General features: G+C 33.8%; 2 protein-coding genes across 3 annotated transcripts in view; one reads left to right on the forward strand and one right to left on the reverse strand.

The window, feature by feature from the left end:
- Positions 1 to 6,021: 6,021 nt before the first annotated feature.
- LOC118059402 (uncharacterized) lies at positions 6,022 to 8,733 on the reverse strand. The gene is made up of 2 exons (XM_035072252.2): positions 8,494 to 8,733; positions 6,022 to 7,672 (listed from the first exon to the last, which is right to left on the reverse strand). The coding sequence occupies exon 2, from the start codon at positions 7,630 to 7,632 to the stop codon at positions 6,304 to 6,306; it is 1,329 nt and encodes a 442-aa protein (XP_034928143.1). The 5' UTR covers positions 7,633 to 7,672; positions 8,494 to 8,733; the 3' UTR covers positions 6,022 to 6,303.
- A 6,328-nt stretch (positions 8,734 to 15,061) lies between these two features.
- The window catches only part of LOC118059401 (uncharacterized), a 35,631-nt gene continuing 25,574 nt past the window's right edge, over positions 15,062 to 25,118 (forward strand). Inside the window, exons 1-6 of one of the 2 annotated variants that reach the window (XM_035072249.2) lie at positions 15,062 to 15,221; positions 16,841 to 18,036; positions 18,122 to 18,172; positions 18,246 to 18,344; positions 18,548 to 18,712; positions 19,193 to 19,555. In XM_035072249.2, the coding sequence (XP_034928140.1) occupies positions 16,864 to 18,036; positions 18,122 to 18,172; positions 18,246 to 18,344; positions 18,548 to 18,712; positions 19,193 to 19,336 (1,632 nt within the window). In that variant the 5' untranslated portion in view covers positions 15,062 to 15,221; positions 16,841 to 16,863 and the 3' untranslated portion in view covers positions 19,337 to 19,555. Of the gene's footprint in view, positions 15,222 to 16,840; positions 18,037 to 18,121; positions 18,173 to 18,245; positions 18,345 to 18,547; positions 18,713 to 19,192; positions 19,556 to 25,118 lie in introns of those variants that run through there. The other variant, XM_073406138.1, reaches the window with a different exon arrangement.

Consider the following 25,118-nt stretch of genomic DNA (forward strand, 5'->3'; position numbering starts at 1 on the left):
ACACTGTAAAGTTAGGGCAATGGAAAGTTCAGGATGGACTTAAACTTAACTATGCTGGTGACTCAGTTTGGCAAGCAGATGCTTTGATGCAGAAGGGTGATTTTCCAATAAAATATCCTTTTGAAGTATTTCCCTCAAACAGTTAGATGTTTCATGAATTATTTGGTTATTCTTACATACTCTTCCCCCCTGTAAGCAAGTGTCAAAGTCTGAAACAAACACTAACTAATCACCTGAAGAATAGGACTTATACAAGTGGTAAGGTTGTTATAGTATAGAACTCTAGTAGTTGTATTTGATTGAAACTCTGCAGCATTGTCTCTGTTGTATATATAACCTCTATATTCAATGAACAAGAGCAAGCTTTTACGGTTCATAAAACAGACCTTGATTCTACATGGTATCAAAACAGTTGAAATAAATTTTCTTCTTTGTTATTTACTTGGCATTGTCCACCATTGTCTGCTTCTTCATCATCATTCTCCTTGTTCAGTCCATGCCTTTTCTGATGCAGACCGGGGGGGAAACAAGGAAGATTTATCCTCCACCAGTGCCTATGTAATCTATCTAGGTCAGAATCCCATCTCCTGGTCCTCCAAAAAGCAGCACACCACGACACGCTCATCCACTGAAGCTGAATATAGAGCAGTTGCAGACACAACAGCTGAAATTAGTTGGATCTCCTCTTTACTTTCCGAACTACACTTTCCAGTGAGTCACACTCCAGTCATTTATTATGACAACATTGGTGCCACCCAGCTGAGTTCTAATCCTGTGTTTCACTCAATAATCAAACACATTGCTATTGATTTTCACTTCATTCGACAAAAGGTTCAATCCGGTACTCTACGAGTATCTCATGTATCTTCAAATGACCAGCTAGCTGATGCACTGATGAAGTCCCTTCCCCGCTCACAATTCTGGATTCTTAAAGACAAGATTGGACTCATTGACCCCGTCCATCTTGAGGGGGCATGTAAGTAAGTGTCAAAGTCTGAAACAAACACTAACTAATCACCTGAAGAATAGGACTTATACAAGTGATAAGGTTGTTATAGTATAGAGCTCTAGTAGTTGTATTTGATTGAAACTCTGCAGCATTGTCTCTATTGTATATATAATCTCTGTATTCAATGAATAAGAGCAAGCTTTTACGATTCATAAAACAGACCTTGATTCTACACCCCCCTCATGAGCGTGCCTCTGTCTGTCTTTCTTAATGGTTGTTTACGTATAAATACTACAAATACAAAAAGGGAGGAAACTTTTCTTTGGAACTGGTGCACATCGTGACCTTTCTATTGACTTTTCTAAAGTTCCGCCAAGATATATTTTCCTCTCAGATGGCATGATGCGAGTAAGCTACAAAGATTCACTTATAGGTCAACATATGTTGTGTTGCAAGGTACTTTTTAATTGTGATCATAATTCATCAATTTTGTCTTAATAGGAAATGCCTTGGAAGGGTGCTAGTATTGCATTACCAATGTTTTATGTTAGATCAGAAGTTGATCTGGGGGTTGGTGAATTTCTTGACTTGAAGCTTTTTGTTGATTGGGTAGTACTGTCAGGATTCCATTTAGTCCAGCTTCTACTGATCAATGACACATTTGTGCATGGCATGTGGTGGGATTCATATCCATACAGGTAGGCAACAAAACTAAGGTATTGTCATATTTTTTAATTGTTGGCCTATGGTTTTAGAAAAGTCCTCATCGATAAGGGGATTCTTGTCTTATCAGGTAAATCCTAACCATTCTAATATCAACAAAGAAAGAAACTACCTTTTTAATATCAGGAATATGTCTTACATATAAGTTTCATAATCCAAGATATTAAAAAAATAAAAATAATTTTTTTGCATTTTTTTTAAATATTGATTAGTTTTCATGACTTTAATAAATTGATTATTTAAGAAAAAAATGCATGCCAATACCCTTTTTTAAAATTTTTTGTTAATGGAAATTTCTTATAAGCTTTAAGAGACTTCATCGTATGCATGAAAAAGAAATATTTTTTGTTTAGATTTTTTTTATACATTTAAGAGAAAAATAGATATTTTAATACAAGATTTTTATCTTTACAGTATAAAAATACAATCCAATATTAATCAAAATTGGTAGAAAATTCTATGAGAAAATCATAATTTTTTAAAAATGATTTTTAAAATTTTTTTGGAATTTTTTGGTTGTTGTTTTTTTGTTTAATATATATTATTATATTATAATAATAGATCGGCTAGAAGAAATTGGGTTGAGGTCAGCCCAAAGGTGTTAGGCTAACATCAGCCCAAAAGGGTGTTGGGTTAGTGTCGACCCAAATATATTTTTTTTTCATTTCTTTTTTTGGACTAAGCCATACCCGGCCCAACCATTTTGGTTTGGGATAACACTAGTCCGACCCAATGAATAGTGGTGAGTGAATTATAATTCACTCTTAACTACTCACTTGCAGGAACAATGGCGATATAAAGAAAAAGGAAGAAGAAAGATAAGGAAAGGGAGAAGCAGACCTGCGGTTACTCATGGTGCTACTGGTGGCAAAGAAGAGGGAGAATGGCAGTGGTTTGCGGTGGAGAAAAAAAAATGACGGCTACTATCGTTTTTCCTTTCTGTGTAAAGGCACAAGTTTGTTCTTTTTCTTTCCTTCCTTTTTGTTTTTGCTTATGTTCTTCCTTTTCTGTATTTTTCATGCCCTCCTCCTCTGTGTTTTTTCTTCTCTTTCCTTTCCTTCCTCTACTTTTCTTCTTTATGTTTTACTCTTTTTTTTTTCTTTTTTTTTCTTCTTTTCTCTCTCTCTATTTTCCCTTTATTTTCTCTCTGTTTTTCTTCCTCTCCCTAGTTCTCTCTCTTTTTTGTTGTCCTATGTTTTTCATTCTCTCTTTTTTTCTTGTCCCTCTAATCTTCTTTATCTTTTTTTGCCCCCTTTCATCGCCTGATGAGGGGGTATTTATAGGGGCAAGGGGAGTGGGAGTTACCCTACCCCTATCCAGTCATGGCGCAGGGGGAGTCGGAGCTTCCTTACCCCTATCCAGTCATAAGGATAGGGAAAGGTGGCTGGGGTGACCTCTATGCAACTGCTCGCAAGGCATGGCTCTCCTTTTTCTTTCTTTTTTTCATTATGGTGGTAGGCCATGAGAGGGTGTGGGTTAAATGAGAGGAAGAGAGGGGGGGCATTTGCAAGGGAAAATTCATCTTTTTCCCCTGCATGTGCGCGTCTAGAGGAAGAAAAAGAAACACGGTGTTGTTCAAAATGGCACCATTTCGTGCTTCTCTTCTTTTTCTGATGTGATCAGTGCATGAAACGATGTCGTTTTGAACAAATTATGTCGTTTCATTTAAAAGAAAAATAAGTCCAAATGTGTTGATTCCAAATTAGTCTTTAATTTTTTATTTGTTCAATCAAGTCTTCAATTATAATTATAATTTTAAGAATCAATTTAATTGTATCCCTACCAAATTCAAATGTCATCCCTAAAGTTGGTCGTCTTTTTCACTTTGGTCCTTGGTTATGAAATTATGCATTTTGACCCTCAATTGATCAACAAACTTCTAATTCCTTTAATTTGACCCCTCATTTGGTCAATTTTAGTCCCTTTATTTACTCGTATTTTTTAGTTTGGTCCTTGATTTTGGATTTCTTCAATGAAATCCCTAATTGCCCATCACACTTCAATATTTATGTAATTAAGCCCCTAATTTGACCAAATCAACTCTTAAAAATTATAATTTGACCCATGAACTATAATTTCTTCTAATTAAAGCTCAAATTGACTTAAAAATATTTGTTTTTGCAATCAAACCCTCCATAAATTTAATTAAACCTTCAATAAAATTTATTTGAGTCCTTAAATATCTAATTTTGAACTTTTATTTCTCAAATTAAATTTTCTTTGTCAATAGGGCCTTCATTAGTAAAAAAAAATATACCATCAAATTTTAATCTTTATATTTTTGAACTTCCTTAACCAATTTTTTGCTATTTTTTGGGCGCTCTAGCATCCTCTTTTCATTGCTATTATTTTTTTATTTTCTATTGAATATATTTTTTGTTTTTTTTTTGTTTTTTTTTATGAGAATCCAAAAATAAGTAACAATAAGGGTACGACCCTTTATTTATAGAGGTTTGTGGGGGCTCTCATGTTCTTTTTTCAATACCGCATGGTATTATTTTATTAGTTGATATTTATTTATAGGATCTTGTATTTATGATAAGACATTTTAAATATCTCATATCACGTGTGTCAACCTTTCATTAGCCCAGAAACATATTAAATCTCATTTATTTTTCATGTTATTTATTTTTTATTTTATTTTATTATTTCATGTGAAACTAAAATAAAAATGACACATGAAAAATTCAGATTTGTAGAATTTTTTGTTTCTATAGATGTAATTGCTTCCCATTGCGGTGGATATGGGAGGGAAGGACACTACTTATTGTTATGATGAGTCAGTCATGGATCTGCCATAACTGGGCTACATAGATAGTTTTGTAGAGATATTTATAAATCAGTGAGATAAGACTAAACTCATAAAAAGATATAAATTGCGCAAACCGATCAACTTGATAAAAAAAAATTATAACTTTTAATGTGACCATTAACTCATACTTAAATTTGGCTAGAAGATTTGAAAAGCCCAACTTTACAGGAGGGTTGGCTGAATAAAATTTGTCAACACTTGGAAGGCCTTCAAATTAGACCCTAAAAGTGCTATCCATGCCAATTTTGTTATTTCTTTTTATTTTTATATTTCCTAGTTTATTAGTTATTTTATTTTATTTTATTATTTCTAATTATGACGACTCTTAATTTCTTATCTTGTTTGGGTTGATTTTTTTTATTTATTTGAGTTGTAAAGAGACAGACAAATCGAAAAGAATTTTATGTGGTGACCTTTTTTGGCAGAATTTTATATTATTGTGCTGGTGATCTTTCTTATATTGTTTCCATCAATGTCATTTATCCACTCCTCTGGAAGTTTCGGTTGCAGGAAAAGTTCATCAATGTGTGATCTGATCCCTTTTTCCTATTCACTGCGATCAAGAACCGATTCTCAAAGTTCAATAAGATAGCGTTACCAAAACGGTTTAGGAGAAATGGTCAAGATGAACAGAACTACACAGAAAAATATTAGACAGTAACGAAAATATATCAGAATAGAAAGAAAGCTTCGTGAATGCTGTCTCATCCGGTTGTAATAGTAGGAAAACTTTAGAATATTTAGAATTGTAATTTTAAAAAATCCTCGTTTTCCATCTTTCACTGTACATTGCATCAAACTATCTTTGTTTGTTTACATTTTAACAAAAATATGAAATCATACAGAGGGGATACAGAATTGGTCAAGATTGGGCCCTTTTAGGATAAGCAATCAAGAAAATAAACTTTCTACATGCTTCAACTTGAGAAAGTGGCGTTTGGTTTCAATTCTTATTCATGCTTCTTCTTCCTCTAGGAGGAGAAGAAGGTTGAGCTTTAATGGTCCAAATTAAAATTTTCAATATTTGAATCGATAATCCAAACAAGTCTAGGTGTTGAAACCTGAAAGGTTCAGAACTCAGAAGTTATGGTTCTGATGAAGATATTGATAAGAGGGCAGAGATTTTATTTGCTAATTTTGGATGGCAACGGTTGATGGAAAGGCAGGTTTCTTTGCAGTTAAATATATTATTAATATGATTTTAAGAAAATATTCTTTAGGCTAGTATCATTTTTTCCCCCCAAAGAAATTTTTGTTTCAATTCTATCCCCAAACAATTTTGGTTTCTCTATTACAACTCCTTAATTGAAAATCTTAAGTTCCCTACAAATGATTTGCTCATTGCAAAAACAAAGTACAATTTGGATGGATATATGACCAAATCTGAATGGATTGGCTTGACTGGGTATTTCTGAAACTTTGAGGACAGAATTGATACAACAATTTGTGGGGGCCAGAATTCTGTTCTTATAAAGTCATTAGTTGTCGTATGATGAATTCAATACAGAAATATTTGTAAATATCGTCAGGGAAAATCCAGTTCAAATGTAATTAGTTGTCAGGAATTATCAGCAGCAAGACATATGTACCAGTCTATAACAACGTTTTCATACAAAAAATTCACAGATTAAGTACATGTTCTTGGCTATGTATCATGAAAAGGAAAAGAGAAAACAAACAGGAGTCATGTATTCTAGAACATTAACAGCAATGTTTTTCTAAAGACAACAATATCCACACTTCAGCAACCTTGAAATTAAATAAGCTTCAGCTACTCCAATTCAATGGAGAATTGTCTGGATGTTGTCATCAGTTAGGTTTATTTAGAACCAGATTCATAGTCTATGACTGTCTCAAAAGCCCCAACCAGTGCCTTCACCTTGTTCTTTCTCTCCTCAAGTAGCTTATTCTTAGTCTCTTCGATCACATCATTGTATGCAGCATGAGATTCCTTCTTGTTTCCTTGTACAACTTGCTTCTTTTGCGAATCAGCTGCATCTGGTGTTTTTTCTTCTTCATGATGAGCACTTTTCACTACTTGATCTTGTCCCTCATGGGGCTTAAGTTCCTCACTTCCTTCATTACCTTGGTTCGTGTCTTCATGCTTCTTTTCCTCACCCACAAGTTCTTCATCAGAAACTGCATTGTCGTTCACAATGTTCTCTTCCACTCTTTCTTTATCAACAGCCTCAACTCTAGCCTCATCTGCGATACCCTCTTCAGGGTTAGCATTAGCGTTGATGCTTTCTTCTAATTTGCCATTATTCTCCTCTCCTTCAAGTTGGTCTTCGTTTTCTTGATGCAACTCAGTTTCTGTTTCTTCAACCGGTTTTGCTAATGCGGAGACTTTAATTTCTCCTCCAGCGACTGTGGGAATGTTAGAACCCTTGATGAGCTTCTCATCTTCACCATTGTTAACTTCAGTTTCTTCAGCATCAATATGCACTTCCTCATTTTCAGCCTCTGGTGAATCAGAAGGAACTTGTTCCTCGCTCACATCATTCAGTATCTCTTCAGTTTCATGAGCCAAGAAAGACTCTTCATTGCTTTCTAGCATGGTTTCAAGATCCAAATTGAGAGTTCCATCCTGACCAACTGGCCCCTTCGGCAAAACAGGAGCATTGGTCACTTTCTTGTTAGAGAGACTAATACTCCTCCCTATTGTCCTTGTAGTCAGTGGCTGATGAGATTTTCCTGGCTTGGGTGTTGGGGCATTCCTGTCCACAACAGGTTTTGGTGAAGTAACATTTTTTGATGAAAAAGATGAAGATCGGGCAGTGCCTATTATTCTGTCCCGACCCAGTCTCTCTTTAGGATCTGATGAGGGGTCTAGTTTTTGTACATGGTGATGAAGAGATGGAGGCCTATCAAAGGATCTTCTTCTAAGAAGAGCAGGCTTTTGCGTGGTGTCTTCATGGCCAGTTTTCTTAACTTGTTTTAAGGGCTCAGGTCTTGAGCTAAACGTAGGCTTGAGGTAGTTTGGGATAGGTTTTCCTGATGGGGTGCTGGAATTATCCTTGTTCGTGGAGCCTGATGAAGGGCTGGCTGGTCTTGAAACTCCTTGCTTGCGAGTACTCGTGTGAGGGTGTGAAGAGGGTGTGGCCTTCTTCTCCTTCTTCAACGTGCTATTGGTTGCACTTGTTGCCATATATTTTCAAGTTTTTGTGCTCAAAAACTTCTAAAAGATCCTGCATTATCACAAGAACCCACAATCTGTAATGAATTGCTGATTTCTATTGTCAGAATAGATTAATACTCCTTGTCTTGTTTCTACATTTGGGTTTGCGAAGTTTTTTTCTATCTATGATTTTATGTCCAATAAACAAGCAAAATTTCTATAATATTTGTCCAATCATATGCTCAAAAAATCAGAATGTTTAATGGAACCGAAATGATGCAATTTGCAAACCTTCATTTATATATTAGCATAAACTAGTATCTTAAAACTCTTTTATTGCGCCATTCTCTTTGCCATTGCTCATGTCGTTGACCAAGGTTTAATTTATGTTCTATAGGCAAAGACCGGTTACATTCAAACAAAGGGAAATGATTCGTATTCACAATGAATCTTATTTCTCAGGAAATTAAAGATTAGCAAGCTTGCAAAATTCATCGTTTATGGACAAGAAGAGAGGAATTGGTGACATGATTTTTGTCATCTAGGGCAAGGTTTCATTCATGTCTAGGGCAAGTGGGTACATTCAAATGAAAGGAAAAAAAAAATCTGAAGCTAAAATGATTCTTAATTATTCTTCAAGATTTCTTATTATATATGGAACAAAGGAGAGGAATTGGTGACATGAATTTATTTATTTTTAGCAAACACTTTGTTTAAGACCATATAGAAAATCGATCATGCTAGCTAGAAACGAAAAGAAGATTTTCTTTGTTTGGTTTCTTGGAAGACAAACAAACTACAAACTAATAAAAAAAACAATAGAAATACAATATAGATTGACATTACAAGCAAAAAGAGAGCGAGAGATGGCTTGAAATACATGTTTCGTACCTTGATCAAGGCAAGGAAATGGGGCTAGGAAGAGTAATGTTGTTGAGTTGCTATGCCATGAGAAAGCAAAAGAAATGAGTATATGAAGAAAGGAGAGGAAATATGGTTATTGGGATTTGATAAAGGAGAGTGAATTGCGCAAAACAAGAGGAGAAACGGTGGTGGCTTTGGTTGTGGAGATAATGGGAGGCCATGAAATCAAATAATGATAGATCATCGATATCAAGCAACCTCCACATGTGGAGGAGGGAATGTTGACCTTTTCAATGCTTTGCAACTTAATTCTCTTTCTTGGTACTCACGTACACATAACAACGTTTTTTGTTGTAATTAATTGAGCCTTTAATTAAAGGAAGAATTATCAAGTGTAGGTAGTTTCATTATAAGGTATGGTAGTTATCAAAACAATTATATATAATTAAGTTGTATGATAGAAGACATCATCTAAGATTAGATTACGTCTAGAGGATTACAAATTGTGGCCATGTCACATTAATGGTAACCACATCACGTCTTAAACTCTCTTTGCTGGCTCACATGGTCAACTATATAAATAATATTTTTTAGTTATTTTTTATATTAATATATTAAAATTATTTAATTAACAACATCTAAAAAATATTAATTTTATATTTTTTTTCAATTAAAAAACAATTTTAAAAATACTTTAAAATGCAGAAGTAATATATTTAATGGGTTTGATTAAATAGTTATATATCTTTGATAAGAATGCAAGGTTACTAGAAAAATTATAAATAAATTAGTTTAAATATTGATTTTTTTTTTATCTAAATATGATGGGAAAGAAACTTAATTCTCAAGATTTTATTTAAGAATTGATAAATGTACTTCAAATATATAAAAAGATAAACATAGAGAACACCCCGATACAACCGATCTAATTCATCTGACAATTAATTTATTGATTAAATAGGAACAAGAAGGAGACTTGGGTTGATTAATTTTTAAAAAAATCATTTACAAATCAAAGAGATCAAATCACTCATGCTTTCTCTATCAAGAACTCATTGTCCTTTCTTTTGGTTAAGGGATTTTCAATAGAAAAGAAAAGGAAAAGGTTAAGATTCTTAGATTTTTTTTTTCTTCAATTGAAAAGGATTCTCATTGAAGTTAGCAAGGTGGTCTCCGAACAAATGATGAATTTTCATAAACTAGTTCCATAACAAGGTGGTCTGTGATGGCTGCTTAGCCCACAAACAGGTCTCTAATGATATTTGATAAAGACTCCGGTGAATAACAGCACAAATCTTGTTATTGTGGAAGAGAGTGATCTCACTCAGATTGGAGCCTGGCCATGGATGTCCACACATATGCAAAATGGAGCTTCACTTTTCTTCTCCATCTCCCTCGTTTCCTTCTCAGGTTGATGGAGAAATCCACCTACTCATACAATTGGCTGTATGTGCTTTTTTCAGACTTAATTTGTAGGCTTTGAGGGAAAAAAAATATGAAACTAAGGATGGTCAAATGTTTTTTTCCCTTAAAACACAACCAAGAAGGAAAAACAACTGCTTGTTTGTCTAGTTGCGTTTGGCAACTCCTGGTTCTGGGTCATCGATGTCCGTGAGATATGATCGAAATCTTTCCATGGTATCAATTTTGCCTGGAAATAATTTGAATCTGTTCTCAATTGGATCCCTTTATATCTTTTTTTTTTTATAAAAGAAAATCAACTACAATTAATCGAGATGAATTCACGATCAAACGACTCATATGGATGGAAATTCTTAAACTATTAAAACTTGAGGGACCAAAGTTGATAAGAAAATATCTAAATTGAGGAAGAGCTTAGGCAAGAGGGTACTTTTCAGGTTAGTCCCTTTTTTTTCAATAGAGGGCAAACATCCTTCCTATAGCTGTGATAGCCAATAAGCAATTGACAATTGGACTATAGAAAACTCCCTCTTCTTGGTAATTAATTTATTGCTTCAAATTTGTCAGCTTGTCCTTTTTTTTTTTATCCCTCTTTTTCTTTGTTTTCTAACTACCGAAAGGACCATAACAAAGAGATACAGCAATTTAAGACATGTTTTGAAACAAAAACAAAAGGGTTTGGTTTTGTTGAACAGGTCACCCTCCTCCTTTTCCACTTCGGAACACCAAACTTAAACTTAGTTTGTGTTTTCGTTGCTGTTTTGGTTTTTGCAATTTAAAAAAAAAAATAAATAAAATTTAGATTTTTTTTTTATTATTAAGTGGGTGTCCAGATCAGTTTGTATGCATCTCAACTAATAAGTTTTAGTAACCTTAAATTTTATGAGATTTAAATAGATGATTTTTTAAGAATATATTTAAAATTTTACTAATTAAAATATATTTTTTAAAGTTATAATTTAAATATTTGTAAATTTATGGTTAGAATCATACCGCACCGCATAAATAAATAGATAATATTGGATTAGCCAGCCAAATACTGGTACTGGCGAAGCACCATGAAACCCCACTTTTGCAGTTGTTGTGGAGGAACTTGGGGCTTTAGGCAACTTCCTGGCGGCTTTTTGTCCACATCATCATCAAAAGTGACCTGTCATAGATGGTGGCTTAAGCCAATTTGTGCATTATCTTTTCTTAGACTAATTTATTAATGCAGGTCATGTCTTTCTTTTCTCTATTAATAATTGGAGATGATTTGTAAATTGATGATGGGTGGTGGAGAATTAATTTATTATGTTTTATTAATTTATTTTTATTTTTATTTTTTTTTATTTTTGCAAATCTTCTTATGCTTATCTTAATTTAACTAGCAAACAAGAAGATGGGGGAGGATAATTATGTCATGGGTCTTGGTTAGTGGCAAAATTGGCTCTTCCTTGAGTTACAAGTGGTAGTGTAATCCATGTGTTCATACTGTTTTTTTGTTGACATCCTTTCTTTCCTGTTTGGTATATTTTCAACATTTTATAATTATAATTATAATTATTACTAGCTAGCTTAATAATATCACAACTAATATTAATATTGATTTTTCTCCCCTTCTGTTCGAGTTAGAAGTTGACTGGATTAGTCAAAATTAATTTAGGTTATTTATAATAATATTATTTTAATTTTTTTAAAAAAACTTAATAATATGATTATATGGAGTCACGTACGCTAGATGAATTTCTAAATAATTTTTTTTATGTCCAGTGTGGATAAGTACAGAATGGAACAACGTTTAATAATTATGTTTTGGGTTAAAACTATATTTTATATATAAAACTAAGATGAAAATTTTCAAAAGATGAGAATCAAAGCCCCACGAGCACCTACTTTGTATATTGTGGGGTTTGGAACCTTTGCTCAACTATATGATAAAGTGATGGCCAGAACAATAATTTTTCTTTATTCTTTTTTTAATTATTGGGATGACCAAAATATATATTAGCATAATAAGTGACTTTTATCAACATAATTAATTCAGTAATGCCTTTCAACAGCACCACCACCGGCCCATCAACAATGAGAGTTTTTGACCCTTTATTCCGAGAAACCACTATGATTTGTCGTCTCTTAAAAAGTATAATAATTAATGCCGTCCTTTCCTATATAGAGTACACAAGAAGATAAATGATCATTAATTTTTGTGGTATTTTTGTTGGATTATGTAATAAATTTATATTCTATGTTTTTCTTTTAATTAAGCTTGTGTTTTATTATATGTTCTTGTGATATTCAAACAATACATTTAAAAGTTTTTTTTATTTACCTTTTATTTCTTAAAAACAATTAAAGAAAGGCTTATTATGTGATTTTACTCACTTGTTTTTATTTTTTTTAGCTGGAAATATTTTTTGATTTTTTAAAAAAATATTGAAGATTTATTGGGATACAATTTTTTATTTCTTTTTTATAATTATTATAATTCTTATAAAAGGTTTAAGGTGTCTCGTTATGTAATCATCATTAATTTAAAAAAATATATATATATATAAATATGATGAGTAACATTTTTCTACTTTTACAACTATAATTTCCTTTGAATATAATCATGACAAGTAATATAATGAAAAATATATACAAATAAAAAGTCTTGACATTCAAAAAATATATATATAATGAAGTTTTAGCCGAAAAAAACTACAAAAAAAAAATCCAATTAAATAGTAGTTTTTTTTTTAGTAATATGGGTGTACAAACCAACTGTGCATACCTCGACTAATTCCACATGTCCTGAAGTTAATGACCATATAAGTTTTTAGTGGTTATCATATTAGTAATCACAGGAAAAACAAATCTTTTAATCTCAAGTTTTTATTATTGGACAATCTATATTAAATGGTTGAAATAGTAGGTTTTTAATATATAAAGATATTATGTATGTAACATCATTAAATATAAACTTTTTTAGAAAGATATGTTATAAAAATGACCGTATTGATCTCTAAAGGATTACACTAGTCATGATCCTAAAAACTAGTCTGCCCTGTACAAATTCAAAGAAAAGCTTTTTGTTTATCCGATTGGAAGCAAAATAAAATTTGAAAACATGATAGGCAAATACAAATGAAAAATCTTACAATCTAAAGCTATAAAATTGCACAATTTAAAAGCTTATTTAGTTTTTTAAAGTTTTTAACTTGAGTTTGATTAAAAAAAACTTCGGTCATTAAATTATTGATTAATTCATAAATTACTAGATTAATTATTTGTTATTAAAATAATATTATTTTATATTTAAAAATATATTTAATATTAATAATTATATAAAATTTAATCAAGTCAATTAAATTATCAGTAAATCAAATTTAATTGAATTAATATATATTTTTTATTGAAAATAATATTTATTCTAAATCATACTTTTTTAAATTAACCCGTAAATGTAATTATTTCATTTAATATCTATGATTATAGGTTATAAAAAACAAAGAAGGCAAATAGTTTTTTTTTTACTATATCTATTCCAATAAAAAAAAATCATTTGAAGAACTAATTATATTATAGTGGAAAAGCTAGTGTTTTATTATTTCTTAATAAGTTTAATATATATATTTTTTTACATGGTTATATTTAATTGGTTTATTTTTTTTAGTGGCCTCACTTTGTTAATTTTGACTTTTTTGAGAGATATATAGAAATAGCATTTGTGGAAGAAAAAATACATTGTAACATTTTGTTTAATTCTTTTTTTTAAATGTGCAAAATAAATATAAAAAAGCTAAAATAATATTTTTTAGTATTTGGCTTTTCATTTTAATGCTCTCAAGAGACACTTTTCCAAATCTAAGGGTTTGGAAGTTTGAGCAGCTCACCACATAAAATAATTGAATACTTTACTGTACGTGTAAAAGGAAATCGAGCCATAAAAATATCTGTTATTAAATACTTTACTGTACATGTAAAGGTTATTGAATACTTTCTGTTTTTTAATTAAAAAAATTCGAGAATGATAATATTTGTTTTCATAATCCAAGAAATAGGATAATTTTATTTTTTTTAATAAATGATTTTGTAAAAATAAGAGGCTAGCCGGCTCAAGGAGAGGTGGCGTGGGGCCTCCTTTTCCCGTCCAGGAAAAAAGAGCATAAATAAAGTAAGTGATGTAAAGGCAATAGCCGTAGATCTTTGACTTCCACACGTACTTAATCCAACGGCCAAAAAAACCTCACTCGCTTAGCTCACGTTTTTCTTTCATTTACTTACTGGGACGGCACTAACTCCTCTATAGCCCATCGTATCGGTCAATCAATTAATAAATAATAAATAAACACATCAAGGGCAAGAACATTCACAACGGGTACAATAATCAACACAACACATGGATTACATACTATCATATAAAATACTCATCACGTCAAGAAAATATTACATGGTCAAGAAAGATCTATGTTCATCTTAGGTCAAATTTTCATATAAAATAATGAGAAATATATCAAGAATACACTTTCAAATAAAATTTTGAAAGTATAAAAAATTCATTTCAAAAGTTTTTATAAATAAATTTATTTAATTTTTTAATCAAATATATTATTATTTTTTAATATTTCTTTGATGCTCGAGAGCAATTAATATCATCTATTAAATATTTTCTAGATACATTAAAAAACAAGATGGGATTGAAAAAATAATAATTTAAATAGAAATATTCTTATTAATTAAATGATTATATTATATCTTATTTTTATATTAATATCTTTATTTAAAATGAATATAAATAAATAACTAATATATATCACTAGCATCATAAGAGTTTTCACTAAAAGCCTAACTAAACATAACTTTAATAATTTGTTTTATCATGTAAATTGATATTTAATCAATATTTATATTTCATAGAGAAAAAATTGAATCTAAATACTTGAAATTAACATGATTTTTAAAATGGGTTTAATTTAACCATTATCAATATTATTATCTTATCACTAATTTATCTTTTAATTAGGATAGAAATAAATCTTAATTTAAATTTAATTTATTAGCTCTTCATATCACTTATTTATCTTTTAATTAGGATAGAAACAAATCTTAATCTTGCCGTTAAAAACAAAAGGAAAGTAACAAATTAAAGGTAAATTGTAAGAAAAAAAAAAATAGATTAATTAATCTTTGGATCTTCGATCCTGCCTGCCTTCCTTCTTCTTCTTCTTCATTTATAAAAACAATACAAACACAAGTTTTTTCCCACTTCTCTCTCTACTAACTTTCTCTCTCTGAAAAACGCCTCCTTTTCTCTCTTTAAGCCTCTCCCTCTTTATCGAACAAACACAGAAGGAAAAGAAGAAGAAAAGGTAGACCAGAGCACACGGGTTTTCATCTTTTTCTTGGTTTTTATTCAAAATTGAACAAGAAGAGTTGGCTTTGCTCTAGTTTTTTGTGTTTTGCTATGTGGTTTGTGGGTTTTTTTTTTTGATTGGTTATATTTTTGTTTTTTTTTTTTTCTGAATTTTCTGTCTTTGTAAGTGTGAAGGCTGGTTGAATTTCTTTGGTTTTTTTTTTTTTTTTTTTTCATTTGATGGAATCCTGGAATCACGGAGAAAAGCTCAGGTTATTTTTGGAAAATAAGGGACAGATTGAGTGGAGAAAAATTCAGATAAAAAAGAGAGCTTTGGTTTCTAAAAACACTGAAGAGACCCCCTTTTTTTGGAACTGAATTGTGGAAGTCTTGCCATCTGGTTGTTCTCTTTATCTTTCTTTGCATGTTTGGTTTTTCTTGTTTTCCTGTCTTCGAGTGATCAGGATTGATATAGTTGTCAAATGGAAACTAAGGCTCTTGTCTTTTCACTATGTGATTTTTTTTTGTTTGTTTTTGTAGGTTTATGTGATTGGTTCTTGGTAGGTTCTTAATTTAAGGAACATGGTTTCTTTTATTACCTTATGTCTGTTTTGTTTTTTCAGGTGTTTAAGTTTCTTGTAATTGGGTTTTGAATTCTTTTTCTTTTTTGCTATATTTATTTACTGTATTTATGAGCAGAAGAGGGAAAGGATGTATATTTGAAAATAAATAAATTATTTACCAGTGAGGCAAAGGAGTGGAGTAATTTGATGGTTGGAATTAGAATGTTGTTTGAAGATATTACGATCTGTTTATCTGCTGTTGCTTAAACTTGAGGTTAGAATGTTAGATCAAACTCTAAACATACTCTGTTCCTGTGGCAATACTGAACGTGTGGATCTTAATTTTGTTTTTATGGGATTTGTGCGTGATGGTAATCAATTTCTGTGACACACATGCTACCTATTAATGCATTGTTGAATGGTTATTTAGGGTTCTTCAAAGACAAACCTATGAGCATTCTCAATAATAATTTTTGAGCAAATTTGCAGATAGTTGCGACTGGAATTAACACCTCTTTTGGAGCCATTGTAATCTGAAGAAATCTTGATTGGCAATTACTCTGAATTCTTCGTTTGGCACTTGGCTGTAGTTGTATGGTTTGGTAAATGGCAATAAAAATGGAGATTCTTGGATTGCACTTTGCATTGTCTTATAATGAATGGATGGACCAGGGATTTATTATGTAATAGTTTTTTAGATGCATCGTATGTGTCTCCAATAATGTTCATAGTTACTTTGACATAAACACCTTATATGGTTTTGTAATCTAATGCATGATTGATCTTATTGTAAGTGTTTATTTTTTCCATCAATGATGATTGAGAATGTAATTTATTCTTGAGTTAGATTTTGGCAGCAGGTTTCCTTTTTCTTTAAGTTGCCTATTGAATCATTCATAGTTCCTAGTTATGCCTTGCATTTTCTAATAGTGTATAGCGTGGATAATGTAGTGGTACATTCTTCTTTTTTATAAGATGTTTGCCATGCGGCTAGCTTTTTCCATTTCATATGATGCAGCTTTTTAAGAGGTTTAATGGTCTTAACAATAGATTTAATTTGTTGTTGTTGCAGATTTAAGGGGAGTTATACCATTCATGGATGACTATTCTGGTAAGAGAGCTGGTGAACGGTTCATTGTCTCTAGAAAGGGATCTCCCCATGTTTTGAGAGATACTGCTAACAATAGAGATCAAAAAGCTCAGTTTTGCAGCCGAATTGGATGCAGTGGCAGACTGAACTCTGGTAAAGGTACTCAAATAAGTTCAGAAAAAGCCAAATCTTCAAGGCCAAGGCCATTAATTTCATCTTCCTCGAGTGGCAAGGAAACAAATGGAAGCTCATCTAATAAGGCTTTATCTGCCATCAGCAAACCTAGAAATTCCTTGCAGGAACCTCGTAAAAAGTTTTCTTCTCAGCAAGAATCAGAATCCTCAGAAACTGGGAGTGGTCAGGATGAAGTCACACCACCTTCTGGAAGGATTAAGTTAGACCTTCGCCCTGAAACCGATGGAGCTGGTTCTAGTGATATTACCTCAATGGAAGCTGGAAGCTCCGGTATATCAAAAAGTACAAGATCTCATTGGAATTTTCATCAGAAATCAGGACTGGTAAACCCCGAGACTGTAGTGGGGTCCCCTGTTTCTTTGGCATCCAAAAGCACCATTCAGGGAACTCGTCTGAATGCCAGCAGGTTTGGTCACAGAAATCTTAGATGCAATACAGTATCTGATTCTTCCTCTTCAGGTTCTTCATCATCAGATTTAAATCTAAGTAGACGGAAAGACACGTTCAACAAGAGAATTTGTGATGGAGAAAGTAGTTCATTTGCCAGGGGGAAAAGGATGATTGGGTCATCATTAGAAGGGCAGAGTTCTAGTTCAAATTCCAGCATCTCCATTTCTGATTCAAGGCGAGCTAGAACTGGAACTTTGAATAGGGATAGCAGTGCTGCATCAATTAGGTCTCGAAGACCACTCAGTGGCTACACGAGGGCAAGGGTTGCTAACCAAGGAAGTGGAAACAATTTATCAGCAAATGAGATCCCACTAACATCTCAACCTGACATGTCCCTAGATTTGAATGCTCCGAGTTCATCACACCACTTCTCCATGGAAGCCTCTTTAGGCCGCCCAAGTTCTTATAGTCGACCTGGCAGTAGCAATGGGAGTTTACGGGGTATTAGGCCATCCAGTCCAGAAGTTAGCAATGCCCAATCTTTGATGAATCGTGAGAGCTTCCAGCGCTACAATATGGTTGGGATTGCTGAGGTATTTATTCCATATTTTGTTTCGCTATACTTTTGTGCCTGATCATATCATTAGTTGAACACAATGTTTAAATAATTTTGTACAGGTATTATTGGCACTCGAGAGGATTGAACAAGATGAAGAACTAACATATGAGGTTGTTAAAGTTTTGCCATTTTGATTTCATATGGTTACATATACGTGCCTGACTCTTCTATGCTGTCTTGCAGCAATTGCTTGTTTTGGAGACCAGTTTGGTCCTTAATGGACTAAACTTCCATGATCAACATAGAGACATGAGACTGGATATCGACAATATGTCATATGAGGTTTGTGAGGGTGTTATAATAACTCATGCAGTATATCTTTCTCCGATTATGTCCTTATACTTTTCCCTCCTTTCTTGCTTTATGTGCTCTTGTGTTTCTTGTTGGTTTGGTTTTTCAAACTGCTGTGCTTCATCAACAAAGAGTTGAATGTCTCCTGAACAAGTTATGTCATCTTCAACCTCACATTTTTGCTATTCCGACAGGAACTATTAGCTCTTGAAGAGAGAATGGGTACTGTGAGCACAGCACTAACAGAGGAAGCCTTGTCAGAATGCCTCAAGACTAGCATTTATCATTCCACTCCTATGGAGGATGCGACTGCAAACCTTGAAGGTGATAAGGATGACATCAAGTGCAGCATCTGTCAGGTCTTTTTCTGTTCATAACTTTTCCTATAGTCTTTGATTCCCCCCCCCCCCTTTCTTGTTCTTTTCTTTTTTCAGTTTTTGTAGATATGCCTTTCATTTATTTGGAATTATTTTTTTTTACACATTTTGATTGAATTCAAAGCATTAGCATGGTGACTTGACCTAGATGTAGAAGCGATTGTGCTAAGCCTGGCCATTTTGGTTTCTCACCTCAATGAGCCTGGAGGTTTGATCAAGTTATAGTCAAACAAGTCTGAGCTTACCCATTTTCAAGAAAATAAGAGGAACAATAATTATAAGATAATCCGAAAATCAAGTTAGTGAGAAGCCAAAAGAAAAGGTAGTTTCATTAGTTAGACTTTAGGGTACAAGTTACTCTAAAGAAAATGAGTATGGGAGGAACGAATTTATTCTGCTCTCTCTCTCTCTCTCTCTCTAATACATCACCCTGTTTCTCATGCTACCTGATTACTATTTCAGGAAGAGTTTGTTGTTGGAGATGAAGTGGGAAGGTTACAATGTGAGCATGGATATCACATGTCCTGCATACATCGATGGCTAAGTCTGAAAAATTGGTGCCCTATTTGCAAGGCATCAGTGGCTCCGTCGCCACCATCCTCGTAAACAATTAATAAACTGGATGCAGGCGACTGGCTTTTCATTTTGTACAAAATAAGTCTGTCACCTTCATCTTTTTTTCTTTCCTTTTTTTTTTATATGTTTCTTTTATGTACAAATCAATTCTCTTTCAACAGACTAATAAGTCCAGGCTCTGTTGGCCTCTACAGTCATCACTCGATTGTCTACCCATAGAAAAAGAATGAATGAAAATTACTTATTGTTTCTGGCCTTTTGGCACAATTGTGCCCCTTCTATGTGATACACGTGTTCCTTGAAAGACGAATTTTAAGGTACTTGCAGTTTACTTTCTGCATTGGTGTGCCTTGTTCGGGGTGATGACCCTTTTACCAAAGCAACTTAGAGAGGTCACCCTAACCCCTCCAAGGAAAAAAAGGATCCTTCGCTTTTCAGATTCGGTCCACGACGCCATGTTTACAGCTAAGGTGAATAGGTGATGAATCTCATCTCAGCTGGCATAAACCAAGCTTATAACTATTGGTAATCATGATTGAATGCTGGTTGCAACAAAGGCATCCGAAATTAGTAATAAAATCTCGAAAAGAGAGTATGATACCCCTGTATCAGGGAGGTGTAGGTCCAGGGAAAGAAAAAGGGTTCCAAAAGCATTTGTCTATGGGACAAGGTCTTAGGCTAGTAAGGGGCCATGGAGACTAAAAAAATGGCACGACAGGATAAACACAGGGATGGCAGGTTCAAGAAAGAATCTTTTTAACACAAGGATTACCTGAGAAATTATTGCACGTCCCTGTTCACGTAAATTGTGGGATCTGTCATTTTGTGATTAACGACTCATGGTGATCCAAACTTGTGCAATAATTTTTCAGCTGCTTGACCTTCTACCAAGTGAATCTGATTGTCTTGATACCCCTTGTCTCATCTCCTTGGAAAAACAGGTACAACAACAATTGAAGGAGCACGAGCTCATTTGCTCATTATTTAATGGAGTTTAGAAAAGGCCACTCTTTCCTTATGGTGTGTTGGTATTGAGGTTCTTTTCTATATCCATCTAGGTCACCAACCAGTTTCAGACTTTGACTGGCGATCAGCAAGTGTAGCCTTCTCAGATGTTCATATCAAACTCGAGAAAAAAAAAATACAAGAACCCAAACGAGATGAACATGATCAAGCCACTACTACTTTTGGATATCAACACCAGATTTGACCAGTTTGATGCCAAGTTTGGTACTCAGAAGAACCAGCAAGAACAGATGCAACAGGCCGTGAGTTAAACAAAGGCCGCGACTGCTCAAACTATGGCTGAAGTATCAACGATGAGAGCAGATATTAAGGCAGTCATGTTACCTCAGGACTACATAAAGACGTAGTTTCCCAGGATGCTGACACAACGATAAATCCTGGAATCGGTCACGTTTCAGCTGGAGGTGGAATGTTGGGACAGAGTGAGTCTAAGGGCAGATCCAAGTGCAACTAACCCATCCGTGCCACACATTATTATTACTAGCATTGCCACTAGTGCTTCTGTGATGAGAAATATGTGTGGCGAACTAGGTCAGGTCCACATATCGGGTCTCCTCATATCATACCACCGACTCACACTGCTTCACAGAGGCATCATGGGGGCATTAGTGGTAACCTTGGCCGAGGACAAAACCATGTCTTTGGGGTCGGGCATGGATTAGCTCAAATGCAGGGAGCCCTCTATCGAGCAAATGTGGCAGGACATAATGTATACCCATCTGGGTATGCTAGGAGCCAATTCTATGGTGCTTGGCCATTTTTGATGACATGAGGACTAAACAAGTGAAGAATCTGCTTTATATTCTTCATAGGAGGGTTATTACAGAGTTTCAAATTGCAGTAGAAAAGGCCAACCGAAGCCACTTGACGAAGCCATTAGCCAAGCAGATATGAAATACTCTAGCCAATGTCGTAAGCACACTTCCACCCCAAAACCAAGCCACCCAACCATCCTCGTTTCTCTTACCTAAATCCACACAACCCCATACAATGAAACCACACCAAACAACCCAACCTGTGAACACTACACAAAACTAATTTTGCACCGCAAAAACTTATCCAGTCAGAGCTTGAAAGAAGGGATGCTAGGAGAGATGAGGAGTTATGCTATTGGTGTGATGAAGCTTATAGTCAGAATCATAAGAGTAAGAAAAAGCAGCTGTTCTTAATAGAAATGGGGGCGAATCATAAGAAGACGATGGCATAATTAAGAAGGGGGAGGAATATGATGTGGGAGAACCAGAACTCCTTGATACCTACATTAATTACATTGAATGCAATCACTTGTTCAAATGGATATCAGACCATGAGGGTTAATGGGAAGGCTAAAGAGAAAACCCTTATACTCAAGTGTGTAACTCCAGCTGATTGAGGGCCTCTAAATGGAGAAATTGTTACTTAAGTATAAAGAAATTCAAGAGGCACAGATTTGTAGTCTCCACATTGAGCATGTAGTGCACGAACCAGAGCTATATGTGACAGTGAAACTGAAGAGCACCATAAGTCAGCTCAATCCCCGTTGCAGCATCTATTAACAGAATGTGGTGATGTCTTCACAGAACCCAAATCACTTCGCCCACACAGGTCCCATGATCATCAAATAGTGCTGAAGGAGAGTACCTATCCGATTAATTTATGGCTATACCAATATTCCAATATACAAAGGGTTTTCATCGAAAAGATGGAGAAGGAACTGCTAAGTTCAGGTATAATTCAACACAACACTAGTCTTTTTTCTTCTCCTGTTGTGCTTGTTAAGCAAAAAAAGATAATTGGTCGGTTATATTTTCTAAGATGGATTAGAGGTTGAGGTACGATCAAATTAGGATGCATTCTACTGATGTTCCTAAAATGACTTTCAAAACACATGAAAGGCATTACGAGTAAGTCATGCCATTCGGATCGACCAATGCACCCTCTACTTTTCAAAACCTCATGAACACCATCTTTAAGCCTTGCTTGAGTGAGTTTGTTCCTGTGTTTTTTGACGATACTCTCGTTTATAATTGTTCTCTTGAGGAGAATTGGGTACATCATATATAGAATGACTATAAATTTGAGGAATCATGTGCTGTTTGGCAAAGAAAGTAAGTTTTCCTTTTTGTTTAGACAAGATTGAATACCTAGGACACTATATCAGCAAGGAGGGTGTTAGAGGTCTAGGTATAAGGATGTGCCAACAAATGCATACTATCTATGGTTCGATAGCAAAAAACATTGTCAGCCTATGCAGATAGCAGCAAATTTGGCTGACAACGTGCAATGGTTCAACCATCTAGGCTGTCATAAAATACATCATAACCAACAATAAAAGCTTGTCATTAGACATTCATCTTGTAGGAAAAGGTGGTAGCAGAGTTGTGGGAAGTTTTGATGTTTTTTAGACATGGCTAGTCGGGGGGAGGACTGTCCTGATCGTGGGTGATGGTTTGTCAAACATAGGGCATGGCTGGGAATGCTCTACATAGTTACAAGGTTCATGAAAACATAAAAGAGACTGTCCAACAGTTGTTGGATTGAGACCATTAAGTTCATAAGGAATATGGGGAGAAATTGCCCTATTATATTCTGAAAAATTAAGATGATGGCTTTGCTTTGTAACTCTCATAATACTATCTATACATAGGCTTGAAAGCCTTTGCTATGTAGCATACATGTTTTTGCATAGCACATATAAGTGTGTTGTGTATTTTCTTTGTTAAAGTAATAATAAAGGTTAAGAATTTTCTTGTATATGTTATGCATTGTTCTATTTTATTGCTTGTGTTAATTCTGTTTGATGATGACAAGTTAATGTGTATGAACCTTCTCGGGTGAGCAAAACACGTAGTTGTAGGCAAACACTAGCAAAAAGGTGAGTAAAGGCTTAGTTTAATAGGACTAGACTACTGTATGTGGGTTGGATTTTAAGTGAAAATTTTATCCCTCTGAAAATTGGTATCTAAGTGTGGTTGTTTTTGAAGCTTTGTAGCCTGATTGGTTATGCCAGCGAATATGAAAGCAATTTAGAAAAAAAACTTATTTGGATTGAAGGTCTGATTGATTGATCAAATAGGATGAAGATTATTATATTCTTGATAGACTAAGGGAAGCCATTGAAAATGTTAGAAGGGTTGAGAGTTTGTACATCAACTTGGTATCCAAGACAAGTCATAGATTGGAGGTCATTGAGGAATCAATTTCCATCTTAAAGATGGCAATAACAAACACTCATGATAGGTCAAGTCATTCTAGGCCTAAACTACCCAAATCGAAGCCTTTTGATGAGTAGAAAAGTTATAAAGAACTTGAAAATTTTATATGGGATATGGAGCAATACTTCAGTGTGGCTAAGATTTGGGTAGTTGACCAAGTTGATACCACAATAACGTATCTCATAGGTGGTGTTAAGTTGTGGTGGAGAGAGAGGATAAAAGAGGACTTGAATGCTGAATATTCTAAGATTAAGATTTGAGATCATTTCAAACAAAAACTAAAAGAGGACTTGAATGCTGAATATTCTAAGATTAAGATTTGAGATCATTTCAAACAAAAACTGAAAGAGCAATTTCTGCCAAGCAATACATCATGGATTGTGAGGGAGGAATTGAAGAAGCTTAGGCATGATAAGTAAGTTCAGGAGTATGTTAAAAGCTTTATTTCTTTGATTCTCAACATCAAGAATATGTTTGAAAAAGATAAGCTCTCCAACTTCATGTTAGGTCTCTAACTTTAAGCACAAGCTGAACTAAGATGATAAAGGGTACAATATTTATCTTTTGCTATTGCGATTGCTAATAGTTTGGTTGATTTCTAAGTTGTCATTAGAAAGGGCTATATGTCAACCTTCTTCAAATTTAAGATTATGGACAAAAAGGAAAACAAGAAAAATAAAAAGTTTGGTAGGGGTGTTGCATCAATGTTCATTTCTGATAAGGGAAAGGTTAAGTCATCAGGTGGACAAGGTAAAAATGCTAAATTGAACTTTGCTTGTTTCATTCATAATGGAACACACTTTGTGAAAGAGTGTCTAAAAAAAGAAGCTCAATGTCATTCTAGTTAAATAAGGTAGTGAAGATGAAGACGTGGTCACATGTGTAAATTCAATGCATGTATTGAATTGTTTAGTGGATCGTTAGGGTAATTCGGTTGTAGAATCCAGGCTTGTTGAGAATGATTTGACACATATTAATGCATTACAACAAGGAAAGTTAGGTGCTTTGAATGGTTTGATGTGAAACTTAAAGTAAATAACATGGATGTCAATGTGATGCTAGATTCAGGTGCAACACATATTTTTATGTCTAATAGATTAGTGGAAAACTTGGGTTTACAATAGAGTAGTGTTACACTCGGACATCGCGGTGACCCATTAATAATAATCTACATTGGAAAAAGAACATGTATCTAACATCTTGTTCTCTAGGGGGGAAATGTCTAGTTCAAGGAGTCGTCACCTATTATTATGGTCACTATGAACTTTAACTGGTCAACAGATATTCTAATGGTACAAGACTGGTTACGGGAAAGGGAAGATGTTATCACCTCTTAAGCATCCTACCTAAAGCAGGCTGCATTGCTAGTTTTGTCTAAAATTGCTAAGAATATGCTCACCTTTTTTTATTCTTTTTATATTCTTCCTATCATGTTCCTGACTCTGGCATCAGTAAATAGTTCATATGAATATTTCCAACTCTAGTGTTGGTAAATATTGCACAAACTTAAAAAATTACGATATTTCTAACTTTGGCATCAGTGAATAATTTCATAAAAAATTGAATTTTCAAGAAGAATTTTTTTGAGTCAT

The sequence above is a fragment of the Populus alba genome, chromosome 18 (assembly GCF_005239225.2).
Source record: "Populus alba chromosome 18, ASM523922v2, whole genome shotgun sequence".
In the NCBI taxonomy this organism is placed as follows: domain Eukaryota; kingdom Viridiplantae; phylum Streptophyta; class Magnoliopsida; order Malpighiales; family Salicaceae; genus Populus; species Populus alba.

Excerpts from the sequence above, each read along its gene's own strand:
- LOC118059402 (XM_035072252.2), bottom strand. The coding sequence starts at position 7,632 with ATGGCAACAAGTGCAACCAATAGCACGTTGAAGAAGGAGAAGAAGGCC.